Source organism: Eutrigla gurnardus (assembly GCF_963514095.1).
Source record: "Eutrigla gurnardus genome assembly, chromosome: 3".
Lineage (NCBI taxonomy): Eukaryota > Metazoa > Chordata > Actinopteri > Perciformes > Triglidae > Eutrigla > Eutrigla gurnardus.
In genome coordinates, this window is record NC_139917.1 from 9,135,886 (window position 1) to 9,154,089 (window position 18,204).

The 18,204-nt window shown below is 41.1% G+C and overlaps 2 protein-coding genes across 2 annotated transcripts; one reads left to right on the forward strand and one right to left on the reverse strand.

The window, feature by feature from the left end:
* The first annotated feature begins 1,009 nt into the window (after positions 1 to 1,009).
* Positions 1,010 to 5,670, forward strand: f8a (coagulation factor VIII associated). Its single transcript, XM_084005321.1, has 12 exons — positions 1,010 to 1,665; positions 2,102 to 2,148; positions 2,295 to 2,367; positions 2,862 to 3,021; positions 3,110 to 3,178; positions 3,310 to 3,430; positions 3,522 to 3,614; positions 3,794 to 3,858; positions 4,151 to 4,232; positions 4,382 to 4,428; positions 4,819 to 4,874; positions 4,988 to 5,670. The coding sequence occupies exons 1-12, from the start codon at positions 1,529 to 1,531 to the stop codon at positions 5,067 to 5,069; spliced, it is 1,032 nt and encodes a 343-aa protein (XP_083861447.1). The 5' UTR covers positions 1,010 to 1,528; the 3' UTR covers positions 5,070 to 5,670.
* LOC311010740 (epithelial membrane protein 1) lies at positions 5,457 to 9,571 on the reverse strand. The gene is made up of 5 exons (XM_084005337.1): positions 9,455 to 9,571; positions 8,620 to 8,712; positions 8,311 to 8,410; positions 7,944 to 8,084; positions 5,457 to 7,000 (listed from the first exon to the last, which is right to left on the reverse strand). Exons 2-5 carry the CDS (start codon positions 8,692 to 8,694, stop codon positions 6,840 to 6,842), a joined length of 477 nt encoding a protein of 158 aa, XP_083861463.1. The 5' UTR covers positions 8,695 to 8,712; positions 9,455 to 9,571; the 3' UTR covers positions 5,457 to 6,839.
* Between the last annotated feature and the right edge of the window lie 8,633 nt (positions 9,572 to 18,204).

The window sequence follows — 18,204 nt, forward strand, 5'->3', positions numbered from 1 at the left end:
ACCGATGTTCGATTACAAAGAATGCTACGTGGTCTCCTTCTTCATTGGTGTGCTGCTGATTTTCAGTGTGGTCGGCTCGGTGTGGCTCTTCAGAGGACATTGGGTAAGATGTGCTCTGCTCGGGACCGCAGTGTGTTGCAATGTCAGAAAATTGCTTTATTATGACAGATGAGTTTCTGAAGCTCCAGATGAAGATTTTCAAATGAGCCTACATCTGTCATTGGCAAACACAAACCCAAATCAAACCTACCCCTTTTAAGTAAGATCATCAGAATGATGAAAAACACATTCACTTCATCCCGTCAGTGTCGTTTTCATACTGCTCAATTAAGGAACACACACCATATTTTTCAAGCATTTAATGAACTCTGCATCTAGTTCCAGCTGCTAAATCACAAGAAAATATCTGCTAGTCTAGTTTGTGTGTTATCCAGTTTTTGGTATTAAATGCATTCAATTATTTATATTTTTTCAGAAAGATCGCAACACTGAATGTGGCAACAGAAAACAAACCCAGAGCAGAGAAGAAAGGAAAGAGGGAGAGGTGGAGGAAGACAACGTGGGTGCAATTACAGCTCCGTCTACGTCTTTCTACGCTGTAAGCACCTCTCTACTCATCAGCACACAAACAGACACATTTCACTTGAATTCAAGCGTGCCACGTCACTTTTGAGCCACTATCTACCCTTCGCATTCACAAGTTCACTTTTGTATTTCTTGGAAACTGATATGAGAAATTCCCTCAGAGTCTAGAGACTCGACCCAGGTCCATTTATGATGTGCTGGATCACTCGGCTGCCAATGGAAAGCCAGACCAAAGCCAAGAAAAACCCAAGGAAAAGATCCCCAAAGAAACGGTCAGTGTGAACTTCAGGTGCTTTATCGTATTTTGTGTTATCAGTGGGAAACAATAAAACATGCAGTTGGTGACCAATCTTCTACTTCCCCCACAGATGGCACAAACCACACAGGACGAAGGCGTATTTGAGTGTGTCTATGAGAATTTTTGAATCTAAAATAATCTTTTTTCAACTGATTGTGATATTTACAGTATATCAGTGGCTGTGATTTTGTCACTTTGCTTTGCTTTGTCACCTGTTAAATTGTTTCGATTGTTTTTTAGACCTACAAATAACAAAAACATTATGTAGAAACCCTCTGTTCCATGTAAATATATTAAGTTAACATACAAAAATATTACCAAAAAATAACAGTACTTCAGTACAAATTTGCTGTTCAAATCACTGTGTAATAATGTTGTATTTTTAGGTTGTTATACAGCATTGTCAATGCATCATATTTAAAATATTAATCTGAAAAGTAACTAGTTACTATTCAGGTGGAGTAATGGTGGAGCACAGTAAGTACAGTATCTACTTCTGAAATGTAGTGGAGTAAAAATATGAAAAAGCATAAATAAATATGGCATCTGTCTCAGTCTGAATTCTGATTTTTGCAACGTATCTCCTTATTTGGGTATTTCCTACTGAATAAGCGCCACCCTGACCAATGAAAGTGTGAGGTATCGATGCTACGAGCCAATGGCGACGCTCTTTTCAGTTGGACTTCCTGGTTTGGTTGTTGTCTACACTTGTCTGCCCTGATCATGGCTGCAGAGGGTGATTTTCTGGCGAGATACCGTGCTGTGTCGAATAAGCTGAAAAAGTAAGGGATCGAGTGACATTAGTTCAAATAGAAAGAAGACTTAACATTAGCATTAGTGTAAAGTTACTTGACAGCACTGCTACTGACAATTTATACAGCTAGCGCTAACAAGCTAGGTGTAAAGCTAATTGCTAACATGCCACAGTCAGCGTCACCTGACGCTCTTTAACGTTACATTTTGAGTGCTTGTAATGTTATTTCTAATGAAATTATTTATTTCAGGTTCATTAATAGTAGTGACAGATGTGATGTTGCGTTACTCGACAGCTAACGTCAACAATTAATTTACGGCCAGCTACAGTGGCTAAACGAGCACTCATTCATTCTTCTATTAGCACCTGGACAGTCAACTGAAGTGTATTTAGTATAGCTGGCTTTCTAAATGTATAGTCGTTACATTTTAGCATACGTTAAGCCGTGTGTTTCATTGTCGCAGACGCTTTCTCCGGAAGCCCAATGTAGCGGAGGCGAGTGAACAGTTTGGTAAGTGAATGTGCAACCTAACGCTACCTTTACACTTAACAGAACTCTAATGTACAGCCTTATTCACTGCTATCTCTGTGTTATAGATAATATATGTCATAAAGCAGTTTCTTCACAGCCTCAAATGTAATGTCCTGTTTTCACAGGTCAGTTGGCTAAAGAGCTGAAGCAGCAGGACTGCCTTCAGTATGCAGCCTTCTGTAACCTGGCCATGGCTCGGTGAGTGGACTCTTGCACCAGGTTGACCTGGACCACCTCAGTGTCTCAACACAATACAAGAGACCTGCTATGGCCATAGTAACTCATAGCAACTTTTAAAAGCTCATGACTTTGGAATGAGAATATGAGTGTTTTGCACTGTACTTAAAGTAAATGTCATTTGTGACAAGTTAATGACATGTAAGGGCTTAAGGCACAACCATCAAAAATGTACTACATTATCTATGCATTAATGAAGTCATTTGTCAGTTCTCCTTTAACAATGTTTGTTTCGAATTGTTGGGAAATCATGTTACTTTTCAACTCGGTAAAGACAGATTGGTTTAAATGGACGGCTTTATGTCAACGATGTAGTAACCAGTTTAGTCGGATCGTCTCAAGGGGTCCCATGGAATTAACCACCACAGGGATGTTGATAAACAGCCATAGGGGGATGATGTAAATCATAATGGTGCATCTGGTGTTGTTGCACATCCTGAATATCTTGACTGCAGGTGTGAGCAGACCCTTTTCAACGCTCCTGGAGAGGCTCTGGCGTTAACCGATGCTGCTCGCCTCTTTCTCTCCTCTGAGAAGGAGAACTGGGCGCTGCAAGCCCCTGGCTTTGATGAGCACCTTCAGGCTGCACTCAACTGCTACAGTTTTGCCATCAAGGTACATAATGATTCCTAGTTTCTTATTTTATTATGGACACATTTCTAGAGAGACCTTAAGACAATGCTGATTGACACATGCCTTACAGGTGCACATTGAGATGAACCAGCCTGTGATGGCAGCTAGCCTCTGTCTAGAACTTGGCAATGCACTCAAGGTAAAACTTTGGCTCGGATCTTCAAAGCTGTCCGACAAAGATAAATTAATTTGACCATTGCTTTGATTTGAACTTGATAAACGGTTATTCAAATGACATGTTTGTCTCACTTCCTCGTCGTGTTTCAAAAGGAGATGGACAGACCAGGAGAAGCTATTGTTCATTTCCAGAGGGCTGCAGAGTTGCAAACGCAGACACCAATTGAAGCTCTGCTGTCAATGGGAGAAATGGCCACATGTAAAATTCTCACCCGTGAGTTCAGACTGTGTGCTTACATCTGATATGAAGCTGATGTGTGTTTTTATGTGCTTGTATAAGTCGACTGTCTCTGGTGTTTTTGCAGGCGACTATGACGGTGCTTTGTCAGTGTTCACAGAGATGCAGCTGACGTGCCAGGAGAGAGGACTGCAGCTTTCAGGCATCAGCACGCCTGTTGGTGAGGCTTTGTATTTATTACATTTATACCTCCATATTAACAAGGACCAGTGTTTAAAGGCAGTGTCTACGCTTTGTGTTTTAATGTCATTTTTGCATTTTAATTTGATTTCACTGATGGTAAAACAGTGAAACTTTGAACTGTCTTTATTTCTCTTCTTTCTTAATTTCCCTGAGAAGGTGCATTTTTGGACATAGTGGCAAAATGTGAGATCTCCAGAGTGCTACTGCTGATGTTGCTTGAGGTAAGCATGTTGATTTTATAGATTAAGATGAGACTTTTCAAGAAAACCATCCATATCATCTTATCTGTGTAGCTGAAGTGGAAAATATGGCCTTAATAGGGGAAACTATTTTTCTTTAGAATGTATGAACCAGTTCTGTATTTTTCTCTGTATTTTTAAACATTAAAATAAGAAAATACCTCTACATCATCAACACAGCAGACGTGTGGTGTTACTGATACAATTGTTGATATTGTCCCCAACATCTGCACACAACACTTAAATGGTCCAATGTTGCCGTTTTCCTGTGCAGCCTCCTCCTCAGAAGCTGTTACCAGAACATGCCCAGACCCTGGAGAGATATGCATGGGAGTCTTTTGATCCTCACAGCCAAGGTAAAAACATCTCAATATTTATCTGTTATAACAGCAAAAATGCATGAATCATATACGTTGTCTTTTCTGGGAATGCTGATAACGAATCCTGTGGGTGACATATATTTGAAGTGCTTTAAACATGGATGTCGTCCCGTCCTGTCCTTTAGTGAACTTCCTGCCTGAGAATGTTTTCCTGCTCCTGCAGTCAGTAGTGGTGAGTTTTATCATCCACATACTTGTGCAGTTCACAGGATTTCCTGATCCTTCTTGCCTCATACAGCAAAAAATAATGGAGTTTATCTTCCAATCTTGACAATGGAATTATTTATTATTCCATTTGCAGTTTTTGTAGACTTTGAATATGAGTAAATCAGTATTCACAGTTCTTGATTTATGTTTATTCAGAAATAAAAGATTAAAGCAACTTGGCAATGTTTATACACATTTATAACTCCTCCGATGGTGAGGATAGAATAGACCCCATCCACATCATCGAAGGAGTTATAAATGTGCATAAACGTTGACAAGACTGTGAGAACTTGTCGATGTCGTCTGCAGTTATGGTTTTATTTGTGCAGCATATCACAGTAAATCTGTTTTGCAGATGGCGTGTCAGGAAAAAGACACCGAGTCCCTCAAGTCTCTTCAGATTGAGCTATGGTGAGCATTCAAAAATGTTAATTTCCATCATGTGACGGAGATCAAGCAGCATTTTTATTGCTTCTCCATCTTAATTTTCCATATTGATTATGTGTTTTTTCCTCTCCCCTCAGGCCATTTCTGACTGCTGAGCAGAATCATCTTCTCCACCTGGTGGTTCAGGAGCGCATCACACCGTCTGGCCAAGGGATTTAGTCAGTCATGGTTTTACTCGCTTCCTCTGGGAACAATACTTTATATAATGGAACATTCCTGTTTCTGACTGGGTCTGTTGTAAGACCTTAAGTGTTGTTTGCTCAAACCTCAGCGTTGTGACTTAAAATCAGAGAAATGCTCACAATACACGACTTTACCCTTAATAAGCGAAGTTCCACAGACTTAAAAATCTGTGAAAAGCCAAGAGCATTGTCTAGTACTGTGTTGTTTATGGGTTCTTATTTAAGACTAACCTTGAATTAATTTTACTGAACACTTGTGTGCTCCAGAGTATAGGCTACAGAGCTTGACCAATTAATACATATTTATTTTGCAACAGTGGTTTTTGTTGCATCTCCAGCAGTTAAGTAGATGAAACATGAAGGCTTTGTGGTATAATTTGTTTATTAATAAATGATATGGCTTAAATTCCAATGTAATTACAAACAAAACATTATACATAGTTTCGAATTATGGTGAAATGAAACAGCATTGACCTCCATCCTGGTTCCCTTTTATGTTCACCTGTACAAATCGCATGGACTTTTCATATGATAGCAGCCAACTACAGACAGAAATCAAACATGGATTAAGAAAAACACCACGATACAACATGTTACAAAAATATAATGGTTACAATGTACATAGATTAAAGAATACACTATACTTCAGTTGTAAAATGAGGATAAATGATTAAACTACTTGTGCTGTATAATAAGGCTGGTCTTTTCTAATTGTTCAAGTACTGCAACAGGAATGTTGTAGTTTTGCCAACACGCCGTACCTTCACAGATACAGTATTTTTTCACTCCTCGACTCTGGAAACCTGCAGTAGCAACGTCAGCCTCACAATGTGATTATACAGGAGGATTGGTACGAGTATTTTCAACTACTTGGTTTTCTTCTCACGCATGGTCAACTTCTTTAGATTCTTGAAGGAATAGTTTGACAGTTTGGGATAATATTATCTCAGTTTCTTGTAGAGTTAGATGAGAAGACTGATATCACTCGTTTCTGTATGGTAAATACATGGTAAAACATTAAGCTAGCTTAGATTAGCACAATGACAGGAAACAGCTAGCCTGGCTCTGTCAAAAATCCACAAACCAAAAAAACGTCCTCACTTCTCGTTTGTTTAAATCGATGTTAAGACAACAAACCGTTTTTAGGCTTTGGTGTTTTGGCTAGCTGTTCTCAGTGTTTGTGCTGTGCCATCTGTCTGCTGGCAGTAGCTTCACGCTTATCACACAGATAATAAGACTGTTATCCATCCTCTCATCTAACTGAAACAAAGTGTATACATATAATTCTTAAAATGTCCAACTATTCCTTTACAGTACTAACGGATATGCACAGTTCTCCAAACCTATATGTAACTACCTTTTTAAAATACAATGATTTATCAATTATTATGACATAAGCACTTTTAACAGGTTGCACCCTTCTAATTACAACGGTCATGTTTAGCCCAAACTGCCCTACTAATGGATAAAACCGTGCCTTGCCCTGTTCTCTCTTTAATCAAATACAAATCTGAAGTAAAATTGTCGATTTCAGCCCTTCATGTAACGTCAGCACGAGTTCCATTTCAATTCAGAATATTCAAAATACAAACAAATGGCTCTTGTAAGCAATTGGACATTTGCCCTATTTTCCTAGCTGCAGTTTTTTGTTTTTTTTCCCTCCAATTTAAAAACAAATCCTATTTTTTAATTTCCCAAATTCAAACTGGGAACATGACCCAGGCCTGCTCTCATTCCTTGTATCCTCTCACTCGCTCTTCTTCCGCAGGATGAGGTAGGTGATCGCTAAGACGAGGGTGAGGACAAAAGAGATCCAGGCCAGCACATAGGAGTGTCCGTACCCTCCCTCCGCTTCATTGGTGTGAAACTTGGCCGTGTAGATTGAGGCTGCTATCATTATACACAGGCCTGCAGGCGAGACGAGGGGAATATTATCACACACACCCCAGACAAGGCAATTAAGAAGTAATTATTTTTCATATGAGATAAGGCTTATGAACAAGGACGGTGTAGCAGACAGTTCCACTAAAGTCACAAAGCAATTAGAGAAACGTGGCAGTTTCACCTCGCTTATTTCCCAATGATATAAAGTCATGACAATACATGTTAAAATCTCATTACTTTGACTTCCTGTAAGTATTTGTATGTTACATTTGCAGTAGCAGGACCAAAGCTAATTGACACTTGTGGCATAGACATGGTAATTCACAAGTCTTCTGTCTACATGAATAGTTTAGTTTTGTCAAAATCTGCCAATAATGATCACAATATTCTGCCATGGTTGCTGACCAACAATTAATAGAGCTTTAATACGCAGTCGATTGATTTAGCCATCTGTTTAATTATTAGTTGCAGCTCTTCTTAGTGCATTTACAGAAGAAACCGCAGGACAATATCTTGACGGATCAGTTCTCCACCCCTTTGGTACAAACAGCCTTACCCAAATGTATCGGTTTCAACGAGCGAGGCTGATATTTGAGAAGATAAATCCAAACACGGCGACATCTATACTCGACTGCAGTGACTTTCAATCATGTGTCACTGAGGCCTGAGACTCTACAGAACCAGTTGATGTAGTTTTTGGGTTAAACTGGAAACCTGCTGGATTGTGGACGACACACGGGTGAAAATCACTGAACTGCCGCATTCATGTTAAAATATTAATATGTTGGAAGCTAAGCTCAGTCCTTTCACAAGAGATTGTTTACTGGTACACGGACATCTTGGAATAACATTTAAAGTCAAGCATTTAGAGCACGTTCTCCAGAGAAATGTACAAATCTCAGCAACGGGAAGTGGGAAAATAAATCAATGCTTCTTAGAGCTGCAGGTCAGACTCTGGGTTACTTACAGGCGATTAGCTGTAAAATGCCGGTGAAGGTGAACCTCTGGCCTTTGGGCAGGGTGAACAGCTGAGCCACAAACACGAACAAGGCCAGAATGGCGAAAATACAGGCCAGGACTGATGTGGCCTGCACCACCTGGAGATAATCTGCAGCAGCAGGGGGGCAAAACAGACACACAGCCAGTTTAGTATCCACAACAACACAGATACAATGTACACCTTGGAGCACTATTAATATTAACCATTATGCAATAATCACTGATAACTTGGGAACACATTTAGGAGATGTACAATCCCCTAACCAGCACACTTTCTGCGTCTACATCTTAACACCTCAGCGTCCGGTCACATCACTTTAACGTGTGAACTTTACCCTCTGGGTAGTTTTTCAGGTTGGTGTAAAACCAGGCCGAGTTCGTCAGCTCCCACCTGCCCCACAAGTCAGTTGATGATGTATCAGTGATCCACCAGGCCTGAAGGCACGTGGGTAGAGAAGAAAAAACACATGTAAAGACATATTTAATGGTTGAAACATGTCCTTGCCTACTAGGAGTCCCCTTATGTTACACTTTGGTTGTCATAATAACAAAAAAAAACTATTTTATATCTATCTTCAAACTATCTTTTTGACATTTGACCCCTGGGTGCAGAAACGTGTGGGAGAGAATAATGATCCACTTACATTATCAATGGCGGCCACCAGGAGCAGGATGACGGTGGTGACGTGCAAAAGCACGATTCCGGCCAGCATCAACATCGTTGCCGTCTATGGAAACTGATAACAAAGCATTATTTATTTTTTGAGCGCACAGACGTATATGCAAGACGCGCGCGCGCGTGCACGAGGACGCATCAATTGACACAGCTGTCCCAAATGAATACAGTTAGGAAAACAAAACAAAAAACTGAGGAGAGCAGTTGCATGCAAGCCCAAACTCGCCCAGTCTCGCGCACACGCACGCACCTCACATAACCGGTTTCATATCTGAAATGTTTTTCTGAACACGTCTCTTCTACAACATTACAGCTCATATAAAACGTCCTCCATCTTTAGTGCGCAGAAACACCGTTTGATCCACTCGCACATTTCTAGGCGTTAGTGTGTTTCCGTCGACAAGAAAGGCGCGTTTGTCTGAACGCCGCCGGGACGTATTCCCGTTACGCACACGGGCCCAGTACTGGTCAACAACTTCGAAAAGAGCGCGAGAACACGACGACAGAAAACAACAATAAACACAACTTCAGCTTCTACATACAAATACAAACACGGTCCGACGCCAGCTTTATGTGCACACGTAGAGCTGCTTTTTTTCTTTTTGTGGCGCTCAATCACATCGGCACACTTCTTCAAAACGCTGGCGAAAATCTATAATTAACTTTTTTCTTCTTTTTTGTTGTTGTTGCACTCTACAAAACAACAGCAAAACCTCGCAAAGCGTGCGCGCGAGCGTTTACACGGCGCGCGGCCCGTAAAATAATAAGTGCAACGAAGTCTAAACAACGTGGATAAAAGTTACCTGAAAGTGCTTAAACCCCGGGACTTCTTTGGGAATGTGAAACGACGTAGTAGACCCACCCAGCTTTGAATTCACTGCACACACACACACACACACACACACACACACACACACACACACACACACACACACACACACACACACACAAGCCTGTTCTCCCTCTCCATTCCCTCTCTTTCCTCTCACGAAGCCCCACCCATAAAGTTTCTTTTTCCCCTCAATGAAATGTCCAAAGGAACCACACAGCTTCAGGTTGTCCCCTTCAAATCACTCATATGGACCTCCTCTTGTTCCTCCAATACCTTCCACACAGGAAGCTTCAATTTCGATTTATTTTAGTGGAATGACTCACCTGGGTGTCCCATCTTTGTAACAAACTCTACCCTGTCCCCCCTCCCGTGAATATGAAATCTAATTCTGGACTCACATAAGTGTATCATAAGTGTATCTTTGGCGTGTGCTTTAACACTCTCCGGGTCAGTAAGCTCATAAAATGACTTCTCCAAAGATGGGACATGAAGACGTGATGTAGACAGACGCCAGGGACATCTTCTTCTTTCCAACAGCCGCTGCTCTCTGATAGCAAGGCGTCTTGGAGCAAGCAAAAAGTGAAATTAAATACTGGCTCGTGTGGATGCAGTTTCCATTGCTGCAAGAGAGTGGAATAAAAAATCAATGAAAAGCCTTCGATAGGATATTCAGTGTGACTGCATTGATTCTGCTCTCATTGTAGTAACACACAGAGTAAATTAACATATAGACTCTGATAAAAATCAACTGTTTATTTTAAATAGATACTGTCAGATAGGTATTATTGTTGGCTGTAGCATGCTATTAGGGGATTACTTGGCAGACGGTGCTTATCTAGTAAAGCCTTTTATCACCAGTCTCAGATGAGAGAAAGCTCCAGCAGGTACGGGACCTCTTATTTCTACTAAGAAGCAGGATATATAGTAAAAGTACATTTGTGTATAAGGTCTTCTTCTCCTAACAGGTCTTGGTTTGTGTCTCTCTTATCTCCCCTCAGGCCGTAGTCTCTCAGTGAAGACCACATGGACTGAGGAGGTCCTGATCCCAGTACTACAATGGCTGCTTTATCCTCCTGGGTGCATGAGGATAGATACCATAAGTGTTTTCTTTGCTCCCTCGTTTTTTTGACAGCAGTTACCTGGAAACATATTCGGATCAGGATTTATACTGCCTCTTTCCCACTCATCTGTGGCCGTTAAACTAATGCAGAGCCGAGGCTCAAATAGTTGAGACGGTTGACATGCAGAAAGCAGAGAGAGCACAGTATGTACGGATACTATGATTGAAGTAAAACAAAAAGAGGAATGTATTTTCTCAGTGGTTTGGCAGATCTACACTGAAGGCTCCCCTCCGCTGCAGTCGTGCAGTTGTGAAGCAATATCAGTGGATTAAACCATCTTTAGAGACTCAAGGCAATCTTTGTTAAACCCAGAAGGTCATTTAGACATCCAGATAGCCATAACTTAAGGGCTTTTCTCTTCTTGCCAATTTGATTTTATAGTAGAATATGTAATATTGGAATGAAACATCAATATATACCAATATAACTAGAAATGAAATAACTAGAAACTATAAATAGATATGTAGTTCCATTTATATCCCTTCACCTTTCATTCCTCCTCATATACAAAACGTTAATTTATAACTGCTATATCTGCCATCTCTTCTTCCGCCTCATTATAATGTAGCATATTTATATATATATATGAATGTAATATGGATGAGACGATATAGGATTGTATCACAGATTGCAACACTCACAATAAGTTGATCCTGGTGAATTTCCATCATCGGGATAATCGTAAATGTTGCCACGAGTGATTTGAGAAATCTGTCTAGCTCGCTGTCATGATAGAGAACCTGTTTAACATTGGACGCAAAATCACAAAAAACATTTCTTCCACAAAATGATTGCTTATTTTTTCTAGATTTTTGTAGAATCTTTTTTTTTCTTTCTTATTTTAATTCTTTGGTTAAAATGTCCACGAGTTACAACGTATCAGCGCCTGCTGATCAGGGGTGTCAAATTGACATTGCTTTGTTTAGGGGGTCACAAAATAAAAAGTTTGGGATCCACTGATCTCGTACTTAACTCAAGCAGCCAGCTCCTCACACAAAACTACTCAGCCCACATGACATCGGGGATCAGGAGTCTATGAATGATGAGGACACAATCACTATTTTCTTCTGATTTTAAATAATGCAGGATGAACACTGTTGCACCCTGCTTCAGAATCAGAATCAGAATCAGAATCAGAATCAGAATTCCTTTATTGTCCCTCAACGGGGACATTTGTTTGCCACAGCAGCCAAAGGACAGTATGTTACAAAAAACACAATAGTAATAATAACAATAGCAAAAATTAACAATATAAATTAAAAAAATGTAAAAAATAGAATAGAAATAGAGTAGACTTGTACATATAAACATGATATTGTACTCCCACAAAAAATTACCAGCAGTGAATTTTGTTTTTATTTACAATTTACAATAAAGTATGCAGAATGAGGTCTATTGGGAGCCTAAACATGATATTGTACAAAAATGACCAGCAGTGAATTTTGTTTTTATATACAATTTACAATAAAGTGTGCAGAATGAGGTCTATTGGGAGCAGTGCTGATTGTAGAGTCTGCGATACCTCTTTTTCACACACTTGGGGTGTATCAGTCTATCACTGAAGGAGCTGACCAGTGTGGTGATAGTGACCTGCAGGGGGTGGGACTCCTTCACCAGCAGCGATGACAGCTTGTCCATCATCCGGCTCTCTCCCACCACCTGCACTGGGTCAAGAGGGCATCCCAGGATGGAGCTGGCCTTCTTGATAAGTTTGTCAAGTCTCTTCCTGTCTGCTGCCGAGATGCTGCTGCTCCAGCAGACTACACCATAGAAAATGGCTGATGCCACCACAGAGTCATAGAAAGTTGGCAGGAGTGCCCCCTGCACTCCCAAGGACCTGAGCTTCCTCAGCAGATGGAGTCTGCTCTGACCTTTCTTTTATGTTGCTGCAGTGTGATGAGACCAGTCCAGTTTATTGTTCAGGTGAACTCCCAGGTACTTATAAGATGTCACCATCTCAATGTCCGTTCCTAGGATGTTCACCTGTGTGCAGGGTTGTTTGCGCCTGCAGAAATCCACCACCAGCTCTTTGGTCTTCCCGGCGTTGAGCTGGAGATGGTTCTGCTGGCACCAGTCCACAAAGTCTTTAATAAGTTCTCTGTAGGCTCTGTCGTCCCCGTCCCTGATGAGGCCGACGATAGCAGAGTCGTCAGAGAACTTTTGTAGATGGCTGTGAGGTGTTTGGTGCAAGAAGTCTGCAGTGTACAGGGTGAACAGAAAAGGGGCCAGGACTGTTCATTGTGGGGCCCCCGTACTGCAGATGACTGTGTCCGACACACAGTCCCGAGTCCTCACAATATGTGGCCGGTTGGTGAGGTAATCCAGGATCCAGGTCGTGAGGTGTTGGTCCACCCCCGCGAGCTCCAGCTTGTCCCCCAAAAGTACAGGCTGTATGGTGTTGAAAGCACTGGAGAAATAAGAACAGAAAGAACATGATCCTCACAGTGCTTCCAGGCTTCTCAGCCAAGGTGTCCCAAACGTCCACACTGATTAAAGAGCTACCCACACATGCAGTGTATACGCTTAATTTGAGCCGTCGGACTATCTCTTCATCATGCTGGCTTTAAATAAAATATTCTTTATTGGGATCCCTGGTGAGCATGATCTTGTACTGATATATTGACACACAGCAGTCTAATTTTAATGAATAATCTTGTTTTTCATATGCATTAAATTGGACATCATTACAGGCCATATTTGGTGGGAGGGAAATACTAAAGTGTGGTCTCATTTTAGTGTAGCCAGTGATATACAGCCAACACCTCATCAATGCAAGCCAACGACTTGCAATGAGTTAACATGCGTGCAGTGCAGACATATTAGTGTTACGTCACTACAATGACCACACTATTACGTTATCTCTGATTCCTCCTTCTCCGCCCGACACCTGCGTCGCCTTTTCATTGGTCCGTTGTTGATGACTCCTAATTGCTCGCCCTCATGTTCAGGTGAGGCCTGTGCGCGCGCCCATGAGGAAAGCGCGTCAACAATCCGGCAATGTCTTGCGAACAGAGAAGAGATAAAACAACTTTGTGTTCATTCGTTTTAACGGTTTGTTTTTACACGTTTCAAGTGAGCCATTCGGTAAGTTTAGGACACGGCGGCGGTTTATCTGCCAGGTTTAACCAAGTTCAAGAGTCAACCGCTACCGGGAGGGGGGGCATCAGGCCAGACGACAACGGCCGGCCGGGAGGCTGGCACCTGGTTGAACGGACTATCCTGAACCCGAGTCTGCGCAAATACGACCAGCAGGGTGTCGCGGAGCTTCGGCCTGAATCTGCAGTCTTTCCCGGAGAGAAAATCCCACATCCCGGTGCACCGAAACTTGACCGCTTGTCTTGGACTATTGATAACACCAGACCGGGACCAGAGTCCTCGGCCTCGGACTCTGAAGACAGATATCAAGCTGATTTCACAGGTTAAAGCTAACGAGATCCGTCCTGCAGTGACGTCACTTGAGTCAGCGTTTAAAAAATAATTTACTCTCAAGTAGTGTACCATTACTAAATATCATTTTTGAGGTAACGTTTCTTATTTAATGTTATGCTACTTTATACTTTTACTTCCCACATTTCAGACAGAAGTAGTGTAATGTTACACTTAAGTTCATATGTTTAAGAGCTTTAGTTACCTTTCAAAATAAGTGTAATGGAGTATTTGTATAGTATGTAAATGATTTGATTACTTCGTTTCGTGCAGGAGTGCTTTGACATGGAGCTGTACAGCGTAAACCAACGTAATCCCTTCTTTGTCTGCATGTGCTTTAGGTTTTCATGGAGTCCAGGGGAAGTTGACGGGCCCATCTTTTGACTCCAGCCCACATGTATCTGAGTGGCTGGCTATGAGTCCTTTGGTGCAGTGTGATCAGAGTGTCATGACCTTCACTGCCTCTGGTGAAGTATTCACGCCCCTGGACAGAGGTAAGATGTATGATCCTACTCTCATAGATGGCAGAGCTGTTTCAATGTTGTTTAACAGGCTCGGGTGTAATATGAAGAAACATTTAAACGGAGGGAAGTACATCTTCTCTCAGAGGTGACCTGCATTTCTTGCAAGAAGAACATGCTAGGGACACACAGTTTCAGTTCAGAAACGAAAGCCCTTCATTTCACGAGCGAGGAGAATCTTTACATTCAAATGTATAATGCAGAGCCTGTTTCCCCCCTACGCTGAAGAAATCAATCAATTAGATTAACAGCAGCAACAAAAATTGTTTTTTGTACATGATATAATTATTATGGTGGAAAAAATATTGCACTATTTATTTCTTTAAAATGAGCTTGTGTTGCAAGTATTCCTTATTCTCATTTAGAAGAAAAAAATATGTTTTAAATGAATTGATGGTGTAGTGGGTAGCACTGTTGCCTCACAGCGAGAGGGTCAGGCCCGGGTTCCTTCTGTGTGGAGTTTGCATGTTCTCCCCGTGTAAGCGTGGGTTCTCTCCTGGTTCTCCGGCTTCCTCCCACAGTCCAAAGACATGCAGGATGGGGATAGGTTCATTGATGACTCTAAATTGCCCGTAGGTGTGAATGTGAGTGTGAATGGTTGTTTGTCTCTACATGTCGGCCCTGTGATAGACTGGCGTCCTGTCGAGGTGTACCCTGCCTTCACCCAATGACAGCTGGGATCGGCTCCAGCCCCCCCACGACCCTGAATACAGGATAAGCGGTAGAAAATGGATGGATGTAATATCTCGCATTCTTCAAATTTCTATTTTTGTGCAACCAACAGTTTTAAGCATAATCTAAAACAAGCTATCTTCAAATCCTCAGATTTTAGAAGTTGGAACCAACTGTATTTGGTATGAGATCGATAAATGCTGAAACCAATAATTAATTAATAATCTTTCTGTGAATTGACTTATCGATTAATTGCATGATTTTTTAAAATGAATTGATGATCAACATTTAATTTAATATAATATGAATTTAATACAATGTACAAAACCAAGTTTGGGAATAAAGTAGATGAGGATGAAAAATTGGTACAAACAAAGGTAGAGATTAAACTCCAAAACATTCATACACGAAACCAGTGTAGGACCGTTCCACTTATGAATTTTATATTTGCCCAAAAGAAGAATTATATTGATTGTGTCCGAAATACTAACATCCAAGTTGTCCACAAAATAAATTGCATAAATATAAGTAAAAGATGGAATATTATCAATACCTCAATGACAACCAATTATGGATGTCGGTCTAAAACAACTAGATGTAAGATGTAAAAATAAATGGCCAATGGTTTCAGCTTCGAAGGAACAAAAGATTCAAGGATATACCTCAAATTTAAATCTCATGTAGAAAATCAATAACGGGGTGAATCCCTGATAGCATTTTAAAATATTTATTTGGCTTTAGGAGCAATACAATCACATGATTGTTTTGGTGCTGAAATTAGCTTTTTTTTGTTTTCAACTCGTTCCAGGCGGAGGCAGCCCACTGAAGCTCTCCTGTCCGTTGCAGATGTCCACTCTTCTCCCCACCAACTCTCACTATACCACCTCCGTCTTTTGCTCCCCCTACGGCATGACAGTGCAGATACCTGGGTGGGAGCAGGATATACCCATACTAGGAGTCATAGGTGTGTTGGAATAACACTGAGTTGTTTGATACATTTTGAATTCTTTTTTTTTCTTCTTTTACTTTGTGTTATACTAAATAGCTTAGACTCTTTTAATGAATTTGTCCATAATACATTTCATGATGAAATCAATTTTTTTATCTGAAGAATAATTTATGTCTTGATTTAAATCCACACAATTTGAATGTATACATTCCATGGTTATTGATTCATAAAAGAAAACATTGTCAGGCTTATTGCTGTTTCTGCAGAATTTTATGATGTGTGACTACAAGAAAATGAAAAAATAATTGCATGGAGAGGACTTTTGAAACAGAATTTAGACCTTTTATTTTGGAAATAAAATGGTCATGCTTCATTTGAAGGGTCCACAATCTTCTAATATTTCTTTTAATGACATTTCCAGGAAATAAATGAGCTAGAACTTAGTTAATTGTGTTCAATTTAGAAGTTGTTGTTCATTTCCAGTGGAATTTCATAATATATACAAATGTTCAATTGAGATAAAAGCTATTAAAAAATAAAATAAATAGTATTTGACATTTTTATATTTAATTATTCATTAAGGTGGAGCAGTTCTTTCAATGAATTTCCCCACAAGCATATTTATCCCACCTCTAAACGCCCTCCCTATAATTGTGTAGTCATTTCATGAGCACATCCTAGGAAATGAAGGTCTGGTAAAATCAAAGCGTTTGTTTTGTTTTGTCCCAACATGACGGTCTACATGCTGTTTCACAGCCCTCTTTACACTGCCTTTCATATGGTGGATATACCTATCCTTTTAATTATTTATTTTTTAACTGAAAAGTAGTCCAATTTAAATGTACTTAGCCTGTAAGCTTTTATTAAAATTCCCAGTAAAAAATACTAATAGCCCTGAATCTGAAAAGCATCATCACCTGAATGAGACCGACTACAAAAACATGTGTAATCTGCTTCTTAGTGAATGGAGTTCTGGGCCAGTTTGTGTCTGAAGAGTGCGGGTATCGTGTCCTGTCCAGTCCCGGGGAGTTTGTCTTCTTCATCTCTTACGGTGCTCCGTGCGTCACTGGTGGAGTAAGTTATTTCAAGCAGCTACAAGGAGCATTGATTTTTGGCACACCATGTGGACAAAAGCAGTAGTGTTTCCTGTGAGCACCTCTGCCTCGTATCGGTAAGATCCTGATGAGGCCAGTGCAAGCATTTGTTTTGGAAGTGGGTGAAAGAAAGATGCAGCTTATTCATAATGGATTTACTTTCTTCAGTGGTCTCGGTAGCCTCTCAGACCGCTCTCGATTGCCTGGCGCATTTTGTTCATCATGCTCATAATTGCTGATTGCCAAATGCAGCAATTAAATTCTCAGATGCGGAATCAGGATTAAATTGTGTCATAACCAGTAAGCAACTCTTTGTAGTCATTTTAACTTTAATGGATTATCTTGAGGGGCTGCTGGCTTTTACCAATGATAGTTTTATGTGATGCTTTTTTTCAGGATGATTTTAATCTCCAGCTTATGTTGGATGATCAGACGTACGTCCTCTCCTGTCCAGGCAGTCCTCAGTTTCCCTACGTCCCCGTTCCTGGTCAGTCTCCCTATATCCCAGATCCTGTCAGCCATGCACCCACCTCTCCTCCTCCCCCTCCTCAACCTCCAATCCAGGAGCAGATTGCTCAGTTTCCTGACACCCCCCACTACCACTATCCTGGAGTCCAGTACCCCCTGCTTCCGCAGGTCTACCCTCCTGGCCGACAACCTGTCCACCCCCCTCGACCCACTCCTGGCAGTCCTCCTGGGCACCACCAGCAGCAGCAGTCCTACCACACGGTGCCTGGCAAGAATCCCTATTCTCACAATCCCATCTACCCCTTTGGCCAGTTTGACGCCCATAATCACATTTGCTTCCCATGGTCCACATCCCAGCTCTCTGCCAGCTGCCCCCCTTACACTGACACCATGTGCAGCTACTACCCTTATCCCTATTATCCCTATTACTATCCTCACTGCTTCCCACCTTACCCCCCTGTGCCCCAGTA